Consider the following 21,232-nt stretch of genomic DNA (forward strand, 5'->3'; position numbering starts at 1 on the left):
TTCTTTGTTTTTTAATCATTGGTTTGCTGTTGTATTTGATTACAAGCTTGTGTTAAGTAAAGTTTCTCTTTTATAAGTGTTCTTTTTTCGTTGTGAAGGTATTTTGTTGTGTCCTGCAAATATGCACTTTGAGCGAATGCACAGGATTTAAAGCTGCCCCTTTATGATATATGCATACTGCCTTGTGAAGGAAAGGTAAAAAATATTAAAAACAAATAATTATTAAGTTTTTACTTTGTAGTACTGCGTGCATCATTGCAGTCAAAACTTAGGCTTGCTTAAATTTGCTAAACCATGCATTGTACTAGCTTCCAGAAAAGTACGGCAGTATATTGCTCCGAGTGACGCTAGAGCCTGTTAATGTACAACATACACAGAGTTTTGTGTTCCATTCAAGAACGACACTCTGTGCTGACCAACACTTTGATGCGTAATTGGCCAATCAGATTATCGGTTTGATATGATTGTCAGATGATAAAATCAGCCAATCAGAACCCCACTTCCGTGTTCACACTGTGCACCTTCTCAAAATGTGAACAAGGGCCGTTCTTCTCTACTAGAGACTGTAGCCGCACAATACGAAAAGGGCTTTTCATATGGGTGCTACACCCAACTTGTGTGTACATCATTCTATTACATGTACGATCCAGGATGTTATGGGTCTCGCATATTACAAGCTACATTAAGTATATTAAAAGGTTTCGAGGGCATTTATTGTCTTACAAAAATATCATGCTCTTTTGAAATAGCACTTGAACAGCATTAAAGTTAAACAAGATTTTTCATCCTATTTCAGATCAACAGTGCAAGAAAACCAGACTACGTACCAGTGACCATGCTTGAAGATATCCAAGCGATACGAGCTGTGACCTTTGACCCCACTGGGTCAATGTATGCAGTTGGTGCTAATTCCAAAACACTGAGAGTATGTTTGTATCCAGACGTGTCAAACATAAGGTAAAATTCTTTTGACTTTTGAGATAACCATTTCACTCTTTAACCCTAACCCTACTGAAACTCACTAAAGCTCACTATGAAAAGCACTGCCCATGCATGCATTCCACGTGATGCTATGATGCAATCAGCCTAAGTCATATATGACAGCGTTCAAGCTTTGACTTGCGTTTGGCGGACATAATGGTGGGAACTTAAAGTGAAAGATATCCTACTTAAAGGAACATTTTCTGGGGTGAAATTTTGTGTAGAAACTGAATCTGACATAAAAAATGCATAATTGTCAACTTGAAAATTTTCCCCATAGCACTGTACAGGCATATTTCTGCCCGAAGCCCTCAAATTTGAGCGAAAAAAAAAAAAAAAAAAATAAGTCCTTCAAAACTGGGACTCTCAGGGCTAAACAAACATAAACTTGCTCTAGAGGGAGGTCTTGGCTATAGCAAGTTTATATTTGTTTAGCCTTAAACCTCACAGTTTTGAAGGACTTATTTTTTTATGAAAACTTTATTTTTTTCACACCTGCCAAATGTTAGGGGTAGGGGTAACATATTACTACTTTAATTTTTGTCAGTACATTCAACTGTGTCAAGTTTTACACCACTATTTAGCTAGTGAAATACTGAACATAAAGACACAAAAAGCATCTCAATAGGTCATACCATTGAGGAGTTACGGCTTTTTCAAGCTCAAAATTAGGCGAAAATTTCATTTTTTTCCCAAATCAATTGTCACCCTGACCCCCATCTTTCTAACCCTGTTACAAAAATAAAGAAACAGATTTATCCCATTTAATGATTTGAATATCACAAATGTACCTTTGTCACATAATTAGCATAAAAATTTAGGCACTACTCAGTAGTTTTCATGTTCATACACTCACAGGAAATTAGCAAGTCAAAATTTTTGTCACCCCAAAATGGCCATTTTTTGCCAAAATTGGACCAAAAAATGAATTTTTCTCAAAATCAGTGAAAAATAAGGGGTTTTAAGTGCCAAAATCTGAAAATATGTGACATTTTACCCTAAAAACATTTAAGCAATCAAGAATTTTGACTGTTTTCACCCCTAAATATTTTTTTCACACGTGTGTCCGCCAAATGTAAGTCAAAGCTTGAATGCTGTCATATATGACCCACTCCAACAAAACCCGGAACAAGTCGCCAGACATGTTTTTAGCTTCTAAAGCTGATATTCCCATAAAAAATCTGAATTTTGAAATTCTTGATTTCATGGTAATTGACTGTGGGAGGAAGTGGACTTTCAAATCCTTGAAAGCACTTATTTCAAAGAGTTTCATTTTAAAATCAATAATTAACAGTTCAACTTTGTGTAAAGCAGGAAACTAATTGGCGCATTTCTCAAAATAGCAATTAGGCAAAGATATAAAGGTTTATATTTAAAGGCTATTTATATAATTTTGGTATCATATTGTCCAGTACTTACATTTATATTTAAATTATGAATTGGCAAAAATATGACTTGTTCCTGGTTTTGTCAGAGTGGGTCACATACACCCAGGGAATCACTGGCCATGTCAGCGCAACCCCCATGGCTACATTTGTACAGGTCTATGATCTTCTGCATGGCATGTGAGGGTCAGAGATTCGAATCCCGGGGGTGCTAAGTGACTTCTTTGTTCATCTTCTCTCCTTTTTCGTTTCATCTTTCCCTTCCGATAGTTGGGTTAGGGTTAATGCAAGAAAGGAATATCCTATAAACTAAAGTTCTTTCATTAGAGAGGGAGGGGGTAAAAAAACCTGATTACGTGTGCAAAAAACTAGCTAAAATATCGGTCAAAATTGATCTTTCAGGTTGGAATTTTCAATATTCTACACTTACTGGGAAAGTCCCCATACTTTGTATTGCATGAGGATTCTAGCATATTCACAAGAGCCTATTGTTCTATCACCTGTGTCTAACAGCTTACGGTGTTGTGTGCCTTTGTGTTTAGGCGAAAGATGTCAAGACTACATTTTAAAAAGAATGCGGTTTTCGTATGGGTTACAATGGGATAATTAGCAGTGAGTTCTTTGTCTAGGAGAATTTCAAATTAATTAAAAAAAAACCTGCCATTACTCTGCCAAATCTGCCATTATTCTTCAGAAAGAGAAATGGGCAATGGGCTTTTCCAGTTGGAATCCATACACCTCATATGGAAGACATGACCTGCATCTTCCACACAAGGAGTGTGAATTTTAAATGGGGTTACCTGAATGTATGACTCCATCTGAAATCTACACCCCTTGTATGGGAGATTAAGGTCATGTCTTCCATAGGAGTTGTATGGGTTTGAAACTTATAATAGCCCAATTGGCTATTCCATTTAAAATCCACACTACCCCTGTGGAAGATTTAGCTAAAGTCTTCCACAGAAGGAGTATAAGTTTCAAATATAATATATTCATTAGAATAGACATTTGGGAAACTTCCATTTGAAATACTCACTCCATTTGTGAAAGATATAGGTAAAGCCATAATACAGGGGGAGTATGGGTTTCAAAATGACTAACCCTGACCAATTATATTTGAAAAACATTCTCCTTCTATGGAAGATATTTCCAAAATCTTCCACAGGGGAGTGTGGATTTCAACTGGAATAGCCCAATCGGACCTGTGTGTATGACCAGCATTATAAATATTATTTCTTGTTTTTTTCCAGCCATTCCCAAGGTGACGATCCAAAGCAGCCTACAGTACTCTTCAAGCGTACCAAGCACCACAAAGGCTCTATCTACTGTATAGCATGGAGTCCTAGTGGTAATATCATAGCTACAGGGTCAAATGATAAACTGATCAAATTAATGAAATTCAACCCGGAGAAGAGTAACATGGATGGTGAGTTACTTGTGTAAAATATAGATTAATTTATATCGAACCAAGCACCAGTCACCACAAGGGTCTATCTACTGTATTATGGAGTCTCAGTGACAATATTATAGCTACAGGGTCAAACGATAAACTGATCAAATTGATGAAATTTATCCCGGAGAAGAGTAGCATGGATGGTGAGTTACTTATGTGTTATGACCAAATATAGATTTATATTGAATGAAATGACAAAGGTTCTATCTACTGTATAGCTTGGAGTCCTAGTGGCAACATAATAGCTACAGGGTCAAATGATAAACTGATCAAATTAATGAAATTCAACCCAGAGAAGAGTAACATGGATGGTGAGTTACTTATGTGTTATGACCAAATATAGATTTATATCAGTCGGGGGCACTCCACTGCTAATTCATAGACGTCTCTGATATCAAATACTCTTGAAGCGTCATGTCACATAACAGTATCATATTTCAGAGACGTCTCATAAATCACATACTCCCTAGTTTCAAAACCCAGTCGCAAACGATATTAGTAATTTTGGTGAACGTGCCAGCGCAGTGGGAATAATTTTGTGTATAGGCCTTATCAGGGTTGTACAAGCCCAAGTTGAGCATGTTGAGTGCCTGCTAATTTTACTATCCAATTCATGAATTGGATAGTAAAATTGGGATTTTTTTTACTTCAAAACATTCGATTTTGGCCATTGCAATCTAAGTGTGTTCTGGGACCATTTGTCAGAATTTGCACAGATAGATATACTTTTTGCACAGGTAGATATTTGCTAAACATAGGAAATCTTATTCTAATACACTCAGCTTCGTTCCGATGTGTTGCATCGAGTGCCCAGCTGTCAACAAAGCTCGATGTATGTGATATCACAGACCCCCGTATGTGAAATCACTGACCCGTCTTTGAAATCAAAGACGTCCGTTTATTACGAGTGCCCCCGAACTGATATTGAATGACATGACAAAGGCTCTATCTATTGTATAGCTTGGAGTCCCAGTGACAATATAGCTGTAGGGTCAAACGATAAACTGACTAAATTATATTAATGAAATTTAACAAGTAGAGTCACATGGACGGTGAGTTGCTGATGTGTTGTTGCCAAATACGATTAATTGATGATTTTTATGTGTAAATTATAATTGTGAAAGTGAGAATTAGAAGGGTCCTTCATTTCCATTAAAATCATATTCATGGAAACTCAGTTACTTTTTAATATTACACTATATTGTTTGTGTGGGTAAACTTGGACATGAGTTTAAAATCCATGGCTGGGTGTAGCCGCTTCTTGTTTTATTTTATTTTATTTATTTATTCGTTATTTATTCAGGAAATTCCATCAATACAAATGTACTGGTCTCCCTGGAAGACCTGATTAAAATTATATATATACATAATACATGAACATGATAATAACAAAAAAAGAAATATATATATTATACAAAATGAAAGAACCAAACATGCATGATACAAAACAAAATGCAGCAATGTTGAGCTCAAAATATAAATACAAAACTTAAGCAGACCAATTGCATTTTTGAATCCACCCAAACTCATTGAATTAAAATTGGTACGAAGATTTGGAGGAAGATTGTTCCAAGCAACTGAAGATCTGTAAAGGAAAGTTTTCTTTCCAGAAGAGGTTTTCCATATTGGAACAACCAAACTGTTTTGAGACTGACCCCTTGTACATTTGGAATGTGTAGAATGAGTGAAAGTAAAATGAGATGAAAGATAATTAGGAGCAATTTGTGTGAGACATTTAAAAGTTAAAATAAGTAATTGATGCTCCCATCTACAGCCAAGTTTAACCCAGTCTAGGTCCCTCATCATATTGTCTACTGAAGTTCTAATGTCTGCAGAGAGCAAAACTCGGGCTAGCCTATTATGCAAAATTTGGAGCTCATTTTTGTGACAGGCACTGAAATTGGACCAAACAGAACTGCAGTAGTCAAAATGAGGAAAGACAAGGGCGTGCAAAAGCATCTTGACAGTTTTCCATGGCAGGTATTGCTTTACTCTCTTAATAACTCCTATACGCTTGGATATGTTAGAAGATAAATAATTTACATGTTCATTCCATGATAGATGTGAATCAAAGGTAACTCCTAAATATTTAAACTTTTCCACTCTTTCAATTTGTTCATTTCCATAGACAAGAGAAACATTGTTAAACTTATGAAGAGCTTGTCTTGTTCCAAATAACATCAGTTTAGTTTTCTTTATGTTAAGAGTTAAATTGTTGGCCTGGAACCAATCAGCAATGTTATTCAGGTTAGCATTAAGATCATTTTGCAGAATATTGGGATCAGATGTACTAAGTAAAATAGTTGTATCATCAGCATACATTACACACTTACAGTTAGAATTTACAGACTCAGGCAGAGAGTTAACAAATACAATGAATAATAACGGTCCCAAGATTGAACCTTGAGGAACACCGATACCAATTTCCTTAAAATCTGAAAGGGTAGAGTTTATATTTACTGCCTGAGATCTACCACTAAGATACGAAAGTGAAACCAATTAATTGCATTTCCTTTAATACCATATGATTTAAGTTTAGAAATAAGAAGGTCATGGTTCACCGTGTCAAATGCCTTCTTTAAATCTAAGAAAATTGAACCTGTAACTTTACCATTGTTTATATTATTGAGAATATGATCTGTTACATCTAAAAGAGCAGTATTAGTACTGTGATTCTTCCTAAAACCTGATTTACATGGATTCAAAATATTATTACATGTGAGATAATTATACAATTGATCATGTACAGCACGCTCCAAAATCTTTGAAATACAGGGAAGAACTGAGATCGGCCTAAAGTTGCTGGCATCATTTTGTCACCACTCTTGAATATAGGAGTAACCTTTGCTTTCTTCCATTCACTTGGGAAGGTAGATGTGAACATCGAAAGGTTACAAATATATGCAAGGGGTGACAAATTACTGGTGCAGCTATCTTCAAGAGTTTAATACTGAAGTTATCAATACCTGAAGACTTATTGTTTGCAAAGTTACAAATTTGATCAAAGATGAAATCTGGAGTTATGATATCAAATTGAAAATCTTCATACATGTAATCCCCAGTATTAGACAAAACATTATTACAATCATCATCATTAAACTTATCAGCCAACGTATTACCAATAGAAGTAAAATAACTATTAAACTGATTGGCTGTTTCAGCATCATTACAAGTAAAACCATCCTTAGTCTGAACATTAGTAGCAGAAGACTTATTTTTAGGAATCAATTTCCTTATAGTACCCCATAATTTCTTTGAATCATTAATATTAATATTGATAGCATCATTGCAATAGTTCTTCTTTAATGTTTTATTAAGTTTATTTACATCATTTCTTAATTTTCTAGCCATTGCCCAATCATGAGGATTATTGGATTTATGTGCTTTTGAATAGTAATGATCCCTATCTTTAGAAAGCTTTATATATTCACTTGTAATCCACTCAGGAAGTGATCCCGTTATCCTTTTTTCTTTCACAGGACAATGCAAATTGCAAATTTGGTCAAATTTTGGCTTGAAATGCATCAGTGTTTGACACGTTTCTATAAAGACATGCACAGTCTTTGAGTTGTTGGGATTATCAAGCCCAGGTTGTACTACATCCTGTTTTCAGTTTTCTCATCAGTCTACTGCAACTGCCCCTGACTTTGAACAGGAACCTCCTCCCCCCTCGAATTCAGGGTCTTTGATTGTGTTATGCCTACAAAGTACAGTGGAAGGATTGGGTACACCGCGTCGGTCCGAAACCCTGTCAGTCCGAACCACCGCTAGTCCAAATTTTTAGGGTTTAGGAATCCTAACCCTAAACCTAAACCGAACCCTAACCCTAAAAATTCGGACTAGCCGTGGTTCATACTGACAGGATTTCGGACTGACGGGGAGACCCCGAAGGATCATCTTGAAAACTGAATGAAGATGTGTATTTGAAACATTCCTTTTTAGATGGATATATCATGACAATATCTGCAGCTCGTGAGGTTCTTAAGGACTTTCTGGGAACTCATGCTTGACCCTTCTAGGACTAGTTTTTAGTAAAAATATGCCCCCTTATTTCTATAAAAACATGCCCCTAACGGGAGTAGTTTTCAGCAGGAAATCCCCTCCCTATAAGACCAAGTGCACAAATACAACAATTATTGTACTAGAAATAACTTGAAAAAGTCAAAAAGTCACACTTCGCTCTGCTTTTGATCAAAAATTCTGAAACATAAGCACACATTGTTTAGCGAACATCGTTACTGCGCATTGCAAGTCGGCGTGATGTCAAATGACGACATCTCAGGTGTACTCGCAAAGGCTGTAAATGGGATTTATCAAAAAGTGTGACTGTAATGCTCCTTTAATGAATACAAGTCACTGATAATTATATGATTTATATCTTGTACTATTTTGTGCAGGTCCAGACACAGAGTTAACCGTCCATGATGGTACAGTGCGTGATCTTGTGTTCCAGGCTGGATCTCACAGTCCCATGTTAGTGAGTGGTGGTGCTGGGGACTGTAATATCTGCATAACAGACTGTGTACAACAACAAACTATTAATGCATTGTCTGGACACACTGGTAAGTCAGTTGAATATTTTAGTCCCCCAATTGTATAGTCTCATTTTACTCACCAGTGTCTCATGTCACGGTTGTTTGATGTATATAGAATTGGCTTCATTATTAACTAAATGCAAACTATAGATGGCGCTATTTATCCTAAATCATATTTCTTTGCAAGGGGTGGGTGATTAATACTGCCATTAAAACAGCTGGAATAGGTGAAACAAGCAACAAGGAAATTTTATAAACATATTTTGTCAAACAATAAAAGAAATTATTTGCATTAAAAGCTTGAAAGAGTAATTTCCAGTAACTAAATAGCGCCACCAATTTTGTCATTAAAAGATACATTTTATATCCGAAAAAGCTTTAAAAAATGCTATAAAGGTGAATTATTTTGTGAAAGAGGGAAAATTAAAGTTGAAAATGACTCAAAAGCATCTGTATACATTAGCGTGATATCACTTTTAGCTGTTTAAGCCTAAAATTTGGTTGTACTTGATGTTTTCTTTGAAAAATTAATAAATGATCCCATCAAACAACTGTGATGTACAGGGGTGTTTATTGACACTTGACAACTTTCCTATGTCTGGTCATTTGTCCTACCAGTAGTCAACAGTGGCATCCGCAGGAAATGTCCAAATGTGGAAAAATTCAGTGGGGGATTCGGGACCTGTGCCCCCCCCCCCCACTGTAGAAAGCATGTGCATGCCACTGGTGATACATCAATTGATATTATATCAACACTAGTTAGTAAATCTCCATAGTTCTCAGCAAGGCCCTTTCACATGTTTATTGTGTAGTAGCAGTAGCTTCGGAAAGCGTTGTCGCCCAGGGGCAAGGATACAGAATGGCCCCCATTCCTCAAACAATGTTGTGCTCATTTGCACAAATACCACTAATTAGGTTATAATCAAGTCGAATTTGAAATGCGTGCAAAAAAATTGACTTTCACTGTTTGGAGGGGGCGCAGAATCGATCTAGGTGACACTGAATTGGTTGATTTGGTGCCCCCTAAAGAAGATGCCCAGGACATTTGCCCTCCCTTGCCCCTATGCCACTGCATGATGGAACTTTTCATGGACCCCCCCAATTGCAGGTTATAAATAGTGCCTACACTGATTTTGTATTTATAATGTAATATCTAAAGTGTGAAGTAACATTTGATGTGGCATAAATGTTTGTTTGTTTTCAGGTCATGTGTTATCCGTGTTCTCGTGGGGCAACGGATTAGTGGCGTCAGGCTCGCAAGATAACTCGGTGCGGATGTGGGATTTACGGGTTTCTAGATGCATCCAAATTATTGGCAGTCCGGGATCGGAATCAGGAAAAGGTAAGAATTGCGCTATTCCATTTAAAATCCACACCACCCCTGAGGAAGAATTTGGAAATGTCTGCCACAGGCATGACAGGGGGAGTATGAATTTCAAATGGAATCGGTACATTAGGCAGCTCCATTTGAATATCATACACCCTCTGAGAAAGATTCAACCTGAATCTTCCCCTGAGGGAGAGTGAGTTTCAAATGGAGCTGCAAATGTGTTCATTCCATTTGAAATTCATACTCCCCCTGTAGAGTTGAACTATAATAATCCCTATTCAATCCTGTGTACTAATTAGCACATTACACAGACTAGCAATTTGGCAAAAATATCAAGGTATCATTTACAAAATTATCCATATCTTGAAACGTATTGATGCTATGTATATAATTTTGGTAAAGCTTAATGTCCCGTGCTTACATTTTTATTCAAATCATGAAATGTCAAAAATGCTACTTGTTCCTGGTTTTGTCGGAACGGGTCACATATAAACTCAGCTATTGCAAAACAGTTATAGTTTACAGGAAATACTCTTATGTAAAATAATTGTCTAAAAATGCTTCAACACATTATTGTTATAATATACTGGTTCTCTACATCTGTCATCCCTGTCAATTAATAAATATGCAATGCTAACCACTTGTGGGATAGTAATTTCTCTTCCATGGCATGAGAATTGAACAACTTTCCATCCTATTTTCATTTATATTTCTTAGGTAGCGCTGCTGCATCTGTATGTGTGGACCCGTCAGGACGATTGCTGGCCAGTGGACACGAGGATGCTACATGTATGCTGTACGACATACGCGGAGGACGCGTGGTGCAGTCATACCAGCCTCACACATCTGATATCCGTTCTGTGCGATTCTCACCCAATGCGTACTACCTTCTGACAGGGTCATATGATAATACTATTGTGTTGACAGATTTGCAAGGTATGTATAAAGAATGGGCTAGTCCAGTTGAAATCCATTGTAGATTTCAAGTGGATTTACCCATGTGCTCTACTACATTATATAATCCTCTGAGTAACCAATCAAAATAGAGCTTTTAGATCTCTTTGCAATTTTAAGCTTAATCCCTTTCAGACCTACTGACTATTCTTACAACAGCTCTGATTGGCTCAATACATGATATAGCCTCCTTTGTAGCCAAACAAAATGGTTCTTAGAAGCCAATAATTTTGCTGGTAGTGCCTATGGATATGCTGTGCACGGGTTCACATCATGTGCCAAAAAAAAAAAAAAAGGTTTGTCTCAAAGCTCACGAGAAATTTAAAAACAAATGCGAAATGCTTTTTTTTTTTTTTTTTTATTCACGACTTTTTTTTCATGGTATTTTGAGAAAAAGTCTGATTTTCGCCGATTTTTATGGAAAAAACTAAAAAAGCTTTAGACAAACCTTTTTTTTTTTTTTGCCTAATCATCAACATTTTCTATTCCGTTCTCTTCACAGGTGACTTAACAAAGCAGTTACCAACTACAGTTGTAGCGGAACACAAAGATAAAGTCATCCAGTGCCGTTGGCATCCATCTCATTTCAGTTTCCTCAGTTCAAGCGCAGATAGAACGGTGAAGTTGTGGGCATATAACAGTTAACCAGCTGGCTTATATGTGGTAGGGATTATTGGCCATGTACGGGAACAATTTGTTTGCATCATAGTGGTTTAAGTTAGACCAAGTCTAAACTGGGCTAAGTTTGAAAGTTTTTTGTATGGATTTAAATTTAGACCCAGTCTAAATATGCTACTTAGACCGGGTCTTAGAGTTGAGCCTGTTTTGTACATGACTGAAGGGGTTTCGTCAGGTCTGTTGATTAATCAGTTATTTAGAGTTTTTGTCAAGACCAAATAAAATAAAATAAGTTTTCTGCTTTTCTGGTCTAAAGGAAAGGAAGCGCTTACTGAAATAAAAATCGGGTATTTCTGATCACATGTCAAGGACTAACCATTTAATAGACGGGAATAGTTCATCAATTCTTGATAGGGAAGAAAACAGCAGGACAAAATGGGTCGAGGAATCAGTATGGATTCGCAAGAGAGGAGACAACACCATGAACAGAGACGAGGGGACATTCTTTCTAAGTCATATTTTCAATCCTCTATTCAAGACCAACGTTGGAGACAGGAGTACTCCCGGTAAAAAAATAATATCCGGTCAAAATTTCCGCTCCAATCAATAACATCATCAACGCTTTGATAAAGCCAGCAGGTTTCTGGCGAAATTGTCAGCAAAAAAACAAGTTTTTTTTTTGGTCTAGACAAAAAACTCTTAATAGCTATTTTGTTCATGCTGATCCTATTAGGGTGAAATTTCATTAATTTTTACAACATTTGGTGCTCAAACCCATGGTTAATCTTAAGGGCATATCATACTTCGCAATCACAAGGAGCGTGGGGTTTTTGTGACATAACCTCCGTCGCTTATCAGAAGAGCGATTACTGATATCTAATCAATAAGTCGCATGTCCTAGCGTCAAATTGCAACTAGTAGACTTGAAGGCAACTTTTTCGCTACATTCCTAGCCATGACTGGAGGTTGGTAGCGATTGTAAAAAATGCTACCAGCATTTGATTACAAGCTATTTTTAAGGTTGGTCTGAACTCTGGAATTATGGAAACTTTTGGGCCTTATAACTGCTAAATTGTTGGTCTAAAGTATATAAAAGTATACATATTTAGAATGGCAAAGACTTGATAAGTTCATCTGTGAGGTCAAATTTGGGCCAAAATACTCATTTTTGGCCTAAAATTCCAAAAAATATGTTTTTTATGATTGATTTTTAAAACTAGATAAAAATATCTAGGAGCCGTTTTTTTATTTTTTTGAATTTCGACCAACTTTGAGAAATTTGCACCAAAAATGGTCAAAAAAATACTGAAGTTTCAAAAAAAATCATAAAAACCTGATTTTCACCCAAATTTCAAATATTTTTGGTGAAGTTGGTCAAAATTCAAAAAAATAAAAAAATGGCTCCTAGATATTTGTATCTAGTTTCTAAAAAATAATTAAAAAAGAGTTAGGCCAAAGAATTTTTTTGTTACGTTTAACGAAAAAGAAGTGGGCCAAAAACTGTTATTTTGGGCCAAAAATGGCATTTTGGCCCAAATATGACCTCACAGATGAGTTGATCAAGACCTTGCCATTCTAAGTATATATACTTTTATGTACATTAACCAACAATTTAGCAGATATGAGGCCTGAAAGTTTCCATAATTCCAGGGTTCAGACCAACCCTACGACTGCTAGTATGACATGCCCATTACAGGGACAACTAGAGATTCCACAACTGGGTTATTCCAGTTGAAGTCCTTACACCCCCTATGGAAGACATGACCTTAATCATCCACACAGGGAGTGTAGATTTCAAATGGAGTCACCATTCAGGTAACTCCATTCACAATCCCTGTGTGGAAGATTAAGGTCATACCTTCCAGGGGAGGGGGGGGCTTAAGATGGTTTGCAAAGTTTGTTTTTATAAAATCAGCCCAGAGTAACACTGGTTTGAAATGTGTTTTTGTATTTGACTGAAATAAGACATGTCCGAGACATGGTGAGAATAAGTTTTATTTTTCTGCCAAAGTTTTTCTGTAGTAATGCTCTGTATTTTCAGTCTCAGTAAGTTTCAATCAAGGACGATATAACGGCAGAATTGCGTCATATAATCTTTTCCAAGGTTCCTTTGACAGCTTAATCATTGCGTATACGTGCACGCCGTTAAGCGTGTGCATGGGACCTTGTGTAAAATAATACGTGCTGGACGGCTAGCAGTACGCTTAATTTATAAAAGGAAATCTGAATATTACTTTATCACTAAGTGAATGATGATTGTGATATAAAGAATTTGTGGAGAGATTTTCAAAGAGATTTGTTTCATCATGGTGCATGATGTGAAATAATGGGCTATTCCATTTAAAATCCACACTACCCCTGTGGAAGATTTAGCTGAAGTCTTCCACAGAGGGAGTGTAAGTTGTGTAGAATAGACAATTGAGTAACTTCCATTTGAAATACTCACTCCAGTTGTGGAAGATATAGGTAAAGCCATAATACGGGGGGAGTATGGTTTCAAAATGATTAACTCTGACCAGTTACATTTGAAAAACATACTCCCCCTGTGGAAGATATTTCTGACATCTTCCACAGGGGTAGTGTGGATTATAAAAGGAATAGCCCAATTCCAAAATTTTGCGATGTCCTGTTTCCTGTTCTCAAAGATTCCTCCTGTATAAAATTTTTGGAAAAAGTGGATTAGCTGTTAGCTGTTGATTGCAAGTTATTAGGCAAAAAAAAAAAAAGGTTCGTCTCAAAGCTTGCGCGCGTTTTTGTAAAATCCCACGATTTGACAAAAAAAAAAAGCGGAAATTTTTTTTTTTTCAAAAAAAAAAAAATTTTTTATAGTTTTTTCAAAAAAAAATCGGCAAAAATCGAATTTCGCATTTTTTTTTAAATTTCTTGTGAGCTTTGAGACAAACCTTTTTTTTTTGGCCTTATTTCCCTTGAGATCAGGATTGCGTTTTTCCAGTTGAAATCCACACACCCCTATGGAAAACATGACCTTAATCTTCCACACAGGGAGTGTGAATAAGGAGTTATAAATCTAAATTGATGACTGTAGTACATCCCCTGTGTGGGAGATTAAGGTCATGTCTTACATAGGGGGTGTATGGATTTCAACTTGAGTAACCTATTGAGCCTGCAGATTCTGTGACTTTGTGATTTAAAATATCTTGACATTAGTTACTGGAAATTTTCGATTTCACCTGTGACTGTTGTATGTTACTAAATATCATTATGTCTTTCATCGTTTGAGGAGTGGGTGGAAGATGGGACGAGTTGTTATTCGCCAGCGAAGTGTTACATGTAATCCGATTATCACCATGTCAACTGGATCATGCTTTTGAGTTCTGCACCATAATCGCAACATAAAGTCCATGACATGTACAACCAATTCCAAAAGGTGTGTGATCCAGTTACCCTGAGTTATGTAATCACTTCGCTGGCAAATAAAATAAAGTTGGTATACCTATGCACCGTAATGGGCATTTGCAATTGAAATCCATCAATCAATACCCTAGCGATTCCCAAACTTTGGGTCGCCCTGTTGGGGGTCGTGACCTCTTCCAAAAGGGATCACGAAACTTGCCAATTAATTTTTTTTAATGCATCTCTGCACATTGAAGTGCAGGGTACCATCATATTGGTAACGTAACCCTATTTTGACCCATTTTAGCATTAAAAATGCAAATTTTGTCCCGGTAAAATATAAAATATGCTGATATAAGTTTGGGTAAGTAACAGCATTAGTATTATGTTGTGGTTCGCGCTATATTTTTTTAATGAAATTTGGGTCACAGGAAAAAAAGTTTGGGAATCCCTGCAAATGCCTGGACAAAATGCCATACTGTTCAAATACGGCAGACCAAGAAGGTGCGAGTAAAACTACTATGGTATCAGCTGTGTTTGATGTATCAGTTGTGTTTGATATATCTATAGAATTAGAGTGATGATGATTATCCTTTTCTTTTAGGATTCATGCCGTAAACCATGGTTGACCAACTCTCTTTATAATGTTACCCCACATCACGAAAGTCTGACAACTTGTGAATCGATTGTCAGAATTGTGTTACTTTGCCATTTTTTTCCTGGAACTTCTTGCGACCCCAGATTTTTGAATTTACGATTTGGGGTCACAACTCACTGGTTACTGTGGTTAGAAACTTGGCCCTTAACCCATACCTTAACCTAAACCTTGACTACAACCTTTAAAAATGGTGCAGAGAATGGGCTATTCCAGTTGAAATCCATATCCCCTATGGAAAACATGACTTTATAATATCCAACAAAGGGAGTATGAACTTCAAATGGGGCTACCTAAATGGGTGACACTATTTGAAATCTACACCCCTTGTGTGGGAGATTAAGGTGATATCTTCCATAGCGGGTGTTTGGATTTCAACTAGAATAGCACATTATGTTTGAATTATGGCCTTACGTATGAAAAGGATGCACATTAACTTATTGTTTGAAATATTTAACATTTATTTGATCCACCAAACAAACAAAAGTTTGAGATAGAGTAAGCTAGTATAACTAGTAATCTGTACAAAGAATTAGCCCTTTATTTTACATTGAGATTTATGTGTTGTGTATATCGTTTTTCATTTGAATTTAAGGGCTATTCCAGTTTAAATCCATACACCCCAATCAGGATACTTCCATTATACTAAAGCACTATAAAAAGTGCTATACAAATGCAAAATTGGGTAGCAGTTACTTCAAAATGTGGAGCAAACTGCTATGCGATACAGCCAAATTCGAACCCTGACCCCAATGGAATCATGAACTTAATCTCTCACACAGGGGGTGTAGAGTTCAAATGGAGCCACCCATTCAGGTAATACCATTTGAAATTCACACTCCCTGTGTGGGAGATTAAGGACATGTCTTCCATAGGGGGTGTATTGATTTCAACTGGATCAGCCCAATGTGCTGTAAACCAAAACCTTCTTTGGTTACAACCAAACACTTCCTTGGGTGATGGATTTTACGTTTTATTTATTTATGCAAGTTTGATATTTTTATTATTTCTGTGTCATTTAAGGACTGCATTGAAATTGTTCACCATGTAAATGTGGTATGTATATAATCGATATCGTAACTGAATTATGCATATCTTACTAGTGCTTTAATAGTTGTTAACGTGTTTGTAGAATTGGAAAACATGATTTAAAATGTTTTGACCCTTGTCATCGTCTGATTCGAAGGTCGTGAACGGAGTATAGCATCATAGTAGAGCTATGTATAGCATATATAGAGCACAAGAATTGGTAAATATAGTAAAATCGGCTGCATAGTATACATATAAAATATACAAGGCTGGCTAACCAATGCAAATTTGTATGCACCTCATCATATTTAATCAATAATATGATCAGAAACCTTTATATTTAAGTCTGGTTCATTGTACACAAATACCATATTGTACATTCATAATGGTGTATTTTAGTCAGTAACTCTTTAAAGATGCTTTCAACTTGAGGTATTTATAAAAAATTTTGTGTTGAAAGATTGTTTAACAGTTATATATTGAAATATACCGGCAGGTATGTAGTTAACGCAATATATTGTTCAAATACCTCTTTGTACGTGATCCAGTCTTTGTAATGTCACAATTTGTCGCAAAAACAAGGTGAATAGGAACAAACAAAAACATAAGAAAGTTATGAGACGACTGACACTGTCTGGTGTCAATAGCGCAAAATAGCCCATAAGCGCCCCCGCATGTCAAATATTGTGCTAATGACGTCCAAGAGTTAAACTGGGTGAAAGCTTCCTCTTTTGATAAGCAATCAAATTGTTCTGAGAAGTAAAATCGTAAAACATGTAAGAATTTAAAAAACTGTGCACTGAAAAACTTGATATCCCAAAACCGCTATAGGTTTTAAAGTAAAAATTTTGCATATTTGGAAGGTTGTTCAGAACTTGAACTTCAACCCTGTGGACAATTCTGGCTGAATTAGCAGCCTCTAATAACTATTTTGATTAGTTACCAAGAGGGCTATATTATGTATTGAGCCAATCAGAGATATGGTTAAAATTGCTAAGCGATATAAAAGCTCTATTTCGATTGGTTACTTGGATCATTATAATCTGTAATTGACCAATCGGCGCAACTGTAAGAAAAGCACTAGTGCCCACAGGGTTAACATTTTTAGCATTATTGGTTGGATGAGATCGGGTCATATACACTACTCAAAACTTTTAACGGATCAGAATCTGACAATCTTGATTTTACCTTCTTTCTTTTTTGTTCTTATGGTGCTAACTGAGGTATTTTATAGCATCACTGCACACCAGTGTTTGGTAGTGCAAGTGTTCTGTTGCCTAAATATTACTGAATGAAATGACACTCATCTGATTTACAATGTTAAGGGTAGACGAGGTATTGTTGGTCGAAGCAAACCAAAAAAAATCAATTTTCGTTATCTAGATCCATATATTATTGAAAAATAACACCTTGATGTTTTGCAAAACTTCATTCTACAAATCCTATACCTTAAAAACTTGCTTAATTTATTGTTCTTAATGAGTTATGTACGTTTTACAAAAGTGTTGTTGTTTCAGCCCTGTTTACATCATAACTCAAGAACCACAGGACCTATCACATATATCTGTGATATTTGAATTCTTCTACACATTCGCTATGAAATGAGCAATGCAATATTTGCCAAAGCTCACTACCATTCACAAGATGCTGTGAAGGACCAAATCGCAACAGTTTAAAATAGTTAATAACCTCAGTTATAAATCAGTCTGATCCTTTAATTTCTTTGAGCAGTGTATTATAAAGTGACAGTGTTATGATGATGGTTTTCATTCAATGAATTTACATGCATTCAAGATTTTAAAGACACACACAAAAGTATGTGTGTACAAGAATACTGTGTTTACACTGCAAAAGTTCATCAGATTTGAATTGAGATGTGTTTTAAATTACGTCGTTAAGATTTAAAACATGTTTTGAATTATTTCTTGAGGATTATTATCATATATAATTAGTGTACAAGGTTTTTACAATGAATTCAATTTAGTTTGTGTATAGGAAAGTAAATTTTGTTTACTGGTTATATCTAAAAGTGCAGCAAGCAGCCAAAGGATATTTATTTAGGATAAATAAACAGTAATTCAACAACATGTATGCACCACATGAAAGTCGCAATTAATGACTACCAGGGTTGTAGCGACGGTGAGCAGCAGTGGAGCCCACCACCCTGGACTGGAGCCCACCAGTGGAGGTGCATTTTGGTGCTAGAGCCCACCACTAAAACTTAAAAAAATTTGTGTATTTTCCAAATTTATCCTTAAAGATGTCCACTTTTGTTGAAATCTTGCTAAATCAGGCAGATTGCCACCAGGCACTCAAATTCTGCTAGCTACAACCAACCGTGATGATTACTTATTCAAATTTACTTCAAATGAATGATGCAAGTCGTCATTGGTATTACGCACAACTTCTTAAATTATGATTGATTGCAACTGAACTGATTGACACTGTACAAATTAAATTGATTGTGACAATAGTAAAAATTATTGTGACTTTTGCAAGTGCAAACAGGGTATTGGGCAATTCCATTTAAAATCCACACTACCCCTGTGGAAGATGAGGGAGTGTGAATTTCAAATGGAATTAATACATTAGGCAGCTCCATTTGAATTTCTTACACCCTCTGATAAAGATTTAACCTGTATCTCTCTTCCACAGAGGGAGGATGAGTTTCAAATTGAGATGGGTAATGTGCTATTTCCATTTGAAATACATACTCACTCTGGAAGATATTTCCAAAGGGGGAGTCGGGACTTTAAATGGATCAGCCCATTACAATTCTCATAGTTTTCTTATTGACTATATTGGACAATTTCAAATGTATAAAATCTGGAAAAAAATGTTTGAAGAAAGTGTTTTTTACAGCTACATGGATAACGTAAACTTGTTACGTGTGTAAAAATTCATGTCGGGATTTGTAACCATTATCAGTGGTGGTGCCAGAAATTTTTTATGGGGGATTGAGGGGGCAAATTGATTTTCAGGGGGGCAAATTCAACAAATTTTGTGCAAAATTACAGCAAAAAGGTGAAATTGTTGTAATTCTGGATTTACTGGGAGGGCAACAGGGGGCAAGAGTCCTGACTGCTGGGAATTTGCCCCTCATGTCCGCCACTGACCATTATAACTATTGAGAGCTTTAGAGAAACTTCAAATCTGTATACCAAGAAAACCTTTTACTAATTCTTGTGTTTTGTCACGTGAACAAAGTATTTACATATTTATCATATCATATCAAGATCAAAAATTCGGCTTTTCCAAAAATTAATGGCATCCCCATGAAGGCAAGTAATTTTTGAATCCAAAAATTGGGAATTCACGAGCGAGAATTTTATTGGAAAAATTTGGCAATTCTCATTGCTTTGTAAAAAAGGCAGGGAAAAATTTACCCAGCCATTTGGGAATTTCCTATGTTGTCTTCAGTATTTTGAAAATATTGGTTTATTTTTGTGGAAATCCCATTACTTAATGATGGTATTTCTGAACGGCAACACATTTGGGGGAATTTCCATCTTTGAGGGTGATGGGGTGCTACTAATTTATGGAATAGCCTTATATGAATATCGTCGTTGGGCAGGAAAAACCTCCTACGTGTTTGTGGCCCCTGAACATGTTTAAAACAAAATGGCCAACCGGTTACATAGGAGATTTTGCTTTAAACATGCTCAGGGGCCAATGATACATAAGTTTTTTTTGCCCAAGGATGATATGTAGAATTGTGAACATAAACATTTGCTTGTCATGTTGAATTCAAGGTCGTACTCTATAAATATTGTTGTGGTATCACTTGTGTATATACTTGCATGATAATGACATACTTGTCAAATCGTAACACCATATTGAAGTATTATCTGTGTATTTTGATGAATTTAAAAACAAAATTGGTAATATATTTACCAAGAATACTTATCCTAAACATGTGCATTAACAGTTCATAGCATCCAAAACCATTAAAAAGACCATGTGACATGAATTGTCCATCCTAGACACTGTAGATCAAATTGTTTATGTCACCAATCAAAATAATGGGGTTTGAAGGTTTCTAAAGGTTGAACCTGGGGGATACTCTAATTATATGAAGCATATGGGAATTTATTACTTCAGTGGGTGTTTTTTTTCTCGAAATTCTTGGGTATTGGTCCGATTTTATGCTGAAAAATCTGTAGTCACGGGTTTCTGGAAAAAGTTTTGTTACTGTGTTTGAAAAGGAGGACAGGGAGTAAAACAGCAGGAAAAAATGAAGTAAAAAAAGTCCAGCCAGTAAAATATGAATATGGCCAGTTGTTATTGATATGTATAACCTCAAACTTGCAATTTAAAGAAGGTAACTCTTCATATGTTCACAACGTCCTCTCATGAGGCAAAGTATTATTTGTAGCATCTTGCCCAGTAGGGCAACTTGATACACTTGTCGGGTAACCAAGCTTATTTCAATAATGCAATACCAGTTGCAGTCCCGGGACTTGCAATACGAGGTATCAAAAATCACAAAACTTTTCAGAGGTCTTGTGTAGGGTCTCCAATTTAGCCAGCAAGTCTCAGGTAGGGCTTCCACAATTGCTGTATTGTATTTTTCGCAAAAATCAATTGAAAATTGGGAGAAATAAAGAGGATGGGTAATTTTTTCAAAATTTTCTCCTTTTTCTGAGAAAAATAGTTGAATTTTGCCATAATGGTATTGTTGCAATATTCTTAGTCTCACACAGGGTAGCCATGCTACGCTGCAAAGCATAGGCATGATGGGATATCTGTTTAAACAGAAGTGGTCTTAGATAGGGTATATTTTTATCAGTTTCTGGTCTCGTATGGAGTCACTCTCGGGATCCCCTGGAACTTGCTTGGTTATCCGGACACTTGTACAAGTTGCCCCCAGGACATCTTTAAGAAACTAGATATAGTATATGATAGCTCTTAAGATAGTTAAGATGAAGAAGTTTATGT

The 21,232-nt window shown here is 36.1% G+C and overlaps 1 protein-coding gene across 1 annotated transcript in view; it reads left to right on the forward strand.

The window, feature by feature from the left end:
• LOC140139181 (WD repeat-containing protein 47-like) overlaps positions 1 to 13,932 on the forward strand; it is a 47,829-nt gene extending 33,897 nt beyond the window's left edge. Inside the window, exons 8-13 of the mRNA XM_072160961.1 lie at positions 797 to 957; positions 3,617 to 3,792; positions 8,217 to 8,381; positions 9,559 to 9,696; positions 10,402 to 10,620; positions 11,141 to 13,932. Of these exons, the coding sequence (XP_072017062.1) occupies positions 797 to 957; positions 3,617 to 3,792; positions 8,217 to 8,381; positions 9,559 to 9,696; positions 10,402 to 10,620; positions 11,141 to 11,283 (1,002 nt within the window). The 3' untranslated portion in view covers positions 11,284 to 13,932. The remainder of the gene's footprint in view (positions 1 to 796; positions 958 to 3,616; positions 3,793 to 8,216; positions 8,382 to 9,558; positions 9,697 to 10,401; positions 10,621 to 11,140) is intronic.
• Positions 13,933 to 21,232: the final 7,300 nt, after the last annotated feature.

This window comes from Amphiura filiformis, chromosome 18, assembly GCF_039555335.1.
Source record: "Amphiura filiformis chromosome 18, Afil_fr2py, whole genome shotgun sequence".
Classification (NCBI taxonomy): Eukaryota; Metazoa; Echinodermata; class Ophiuroidea; order Amphilepidida; family Amphiuridae; genus Amphiura; species Amphiura filiformis.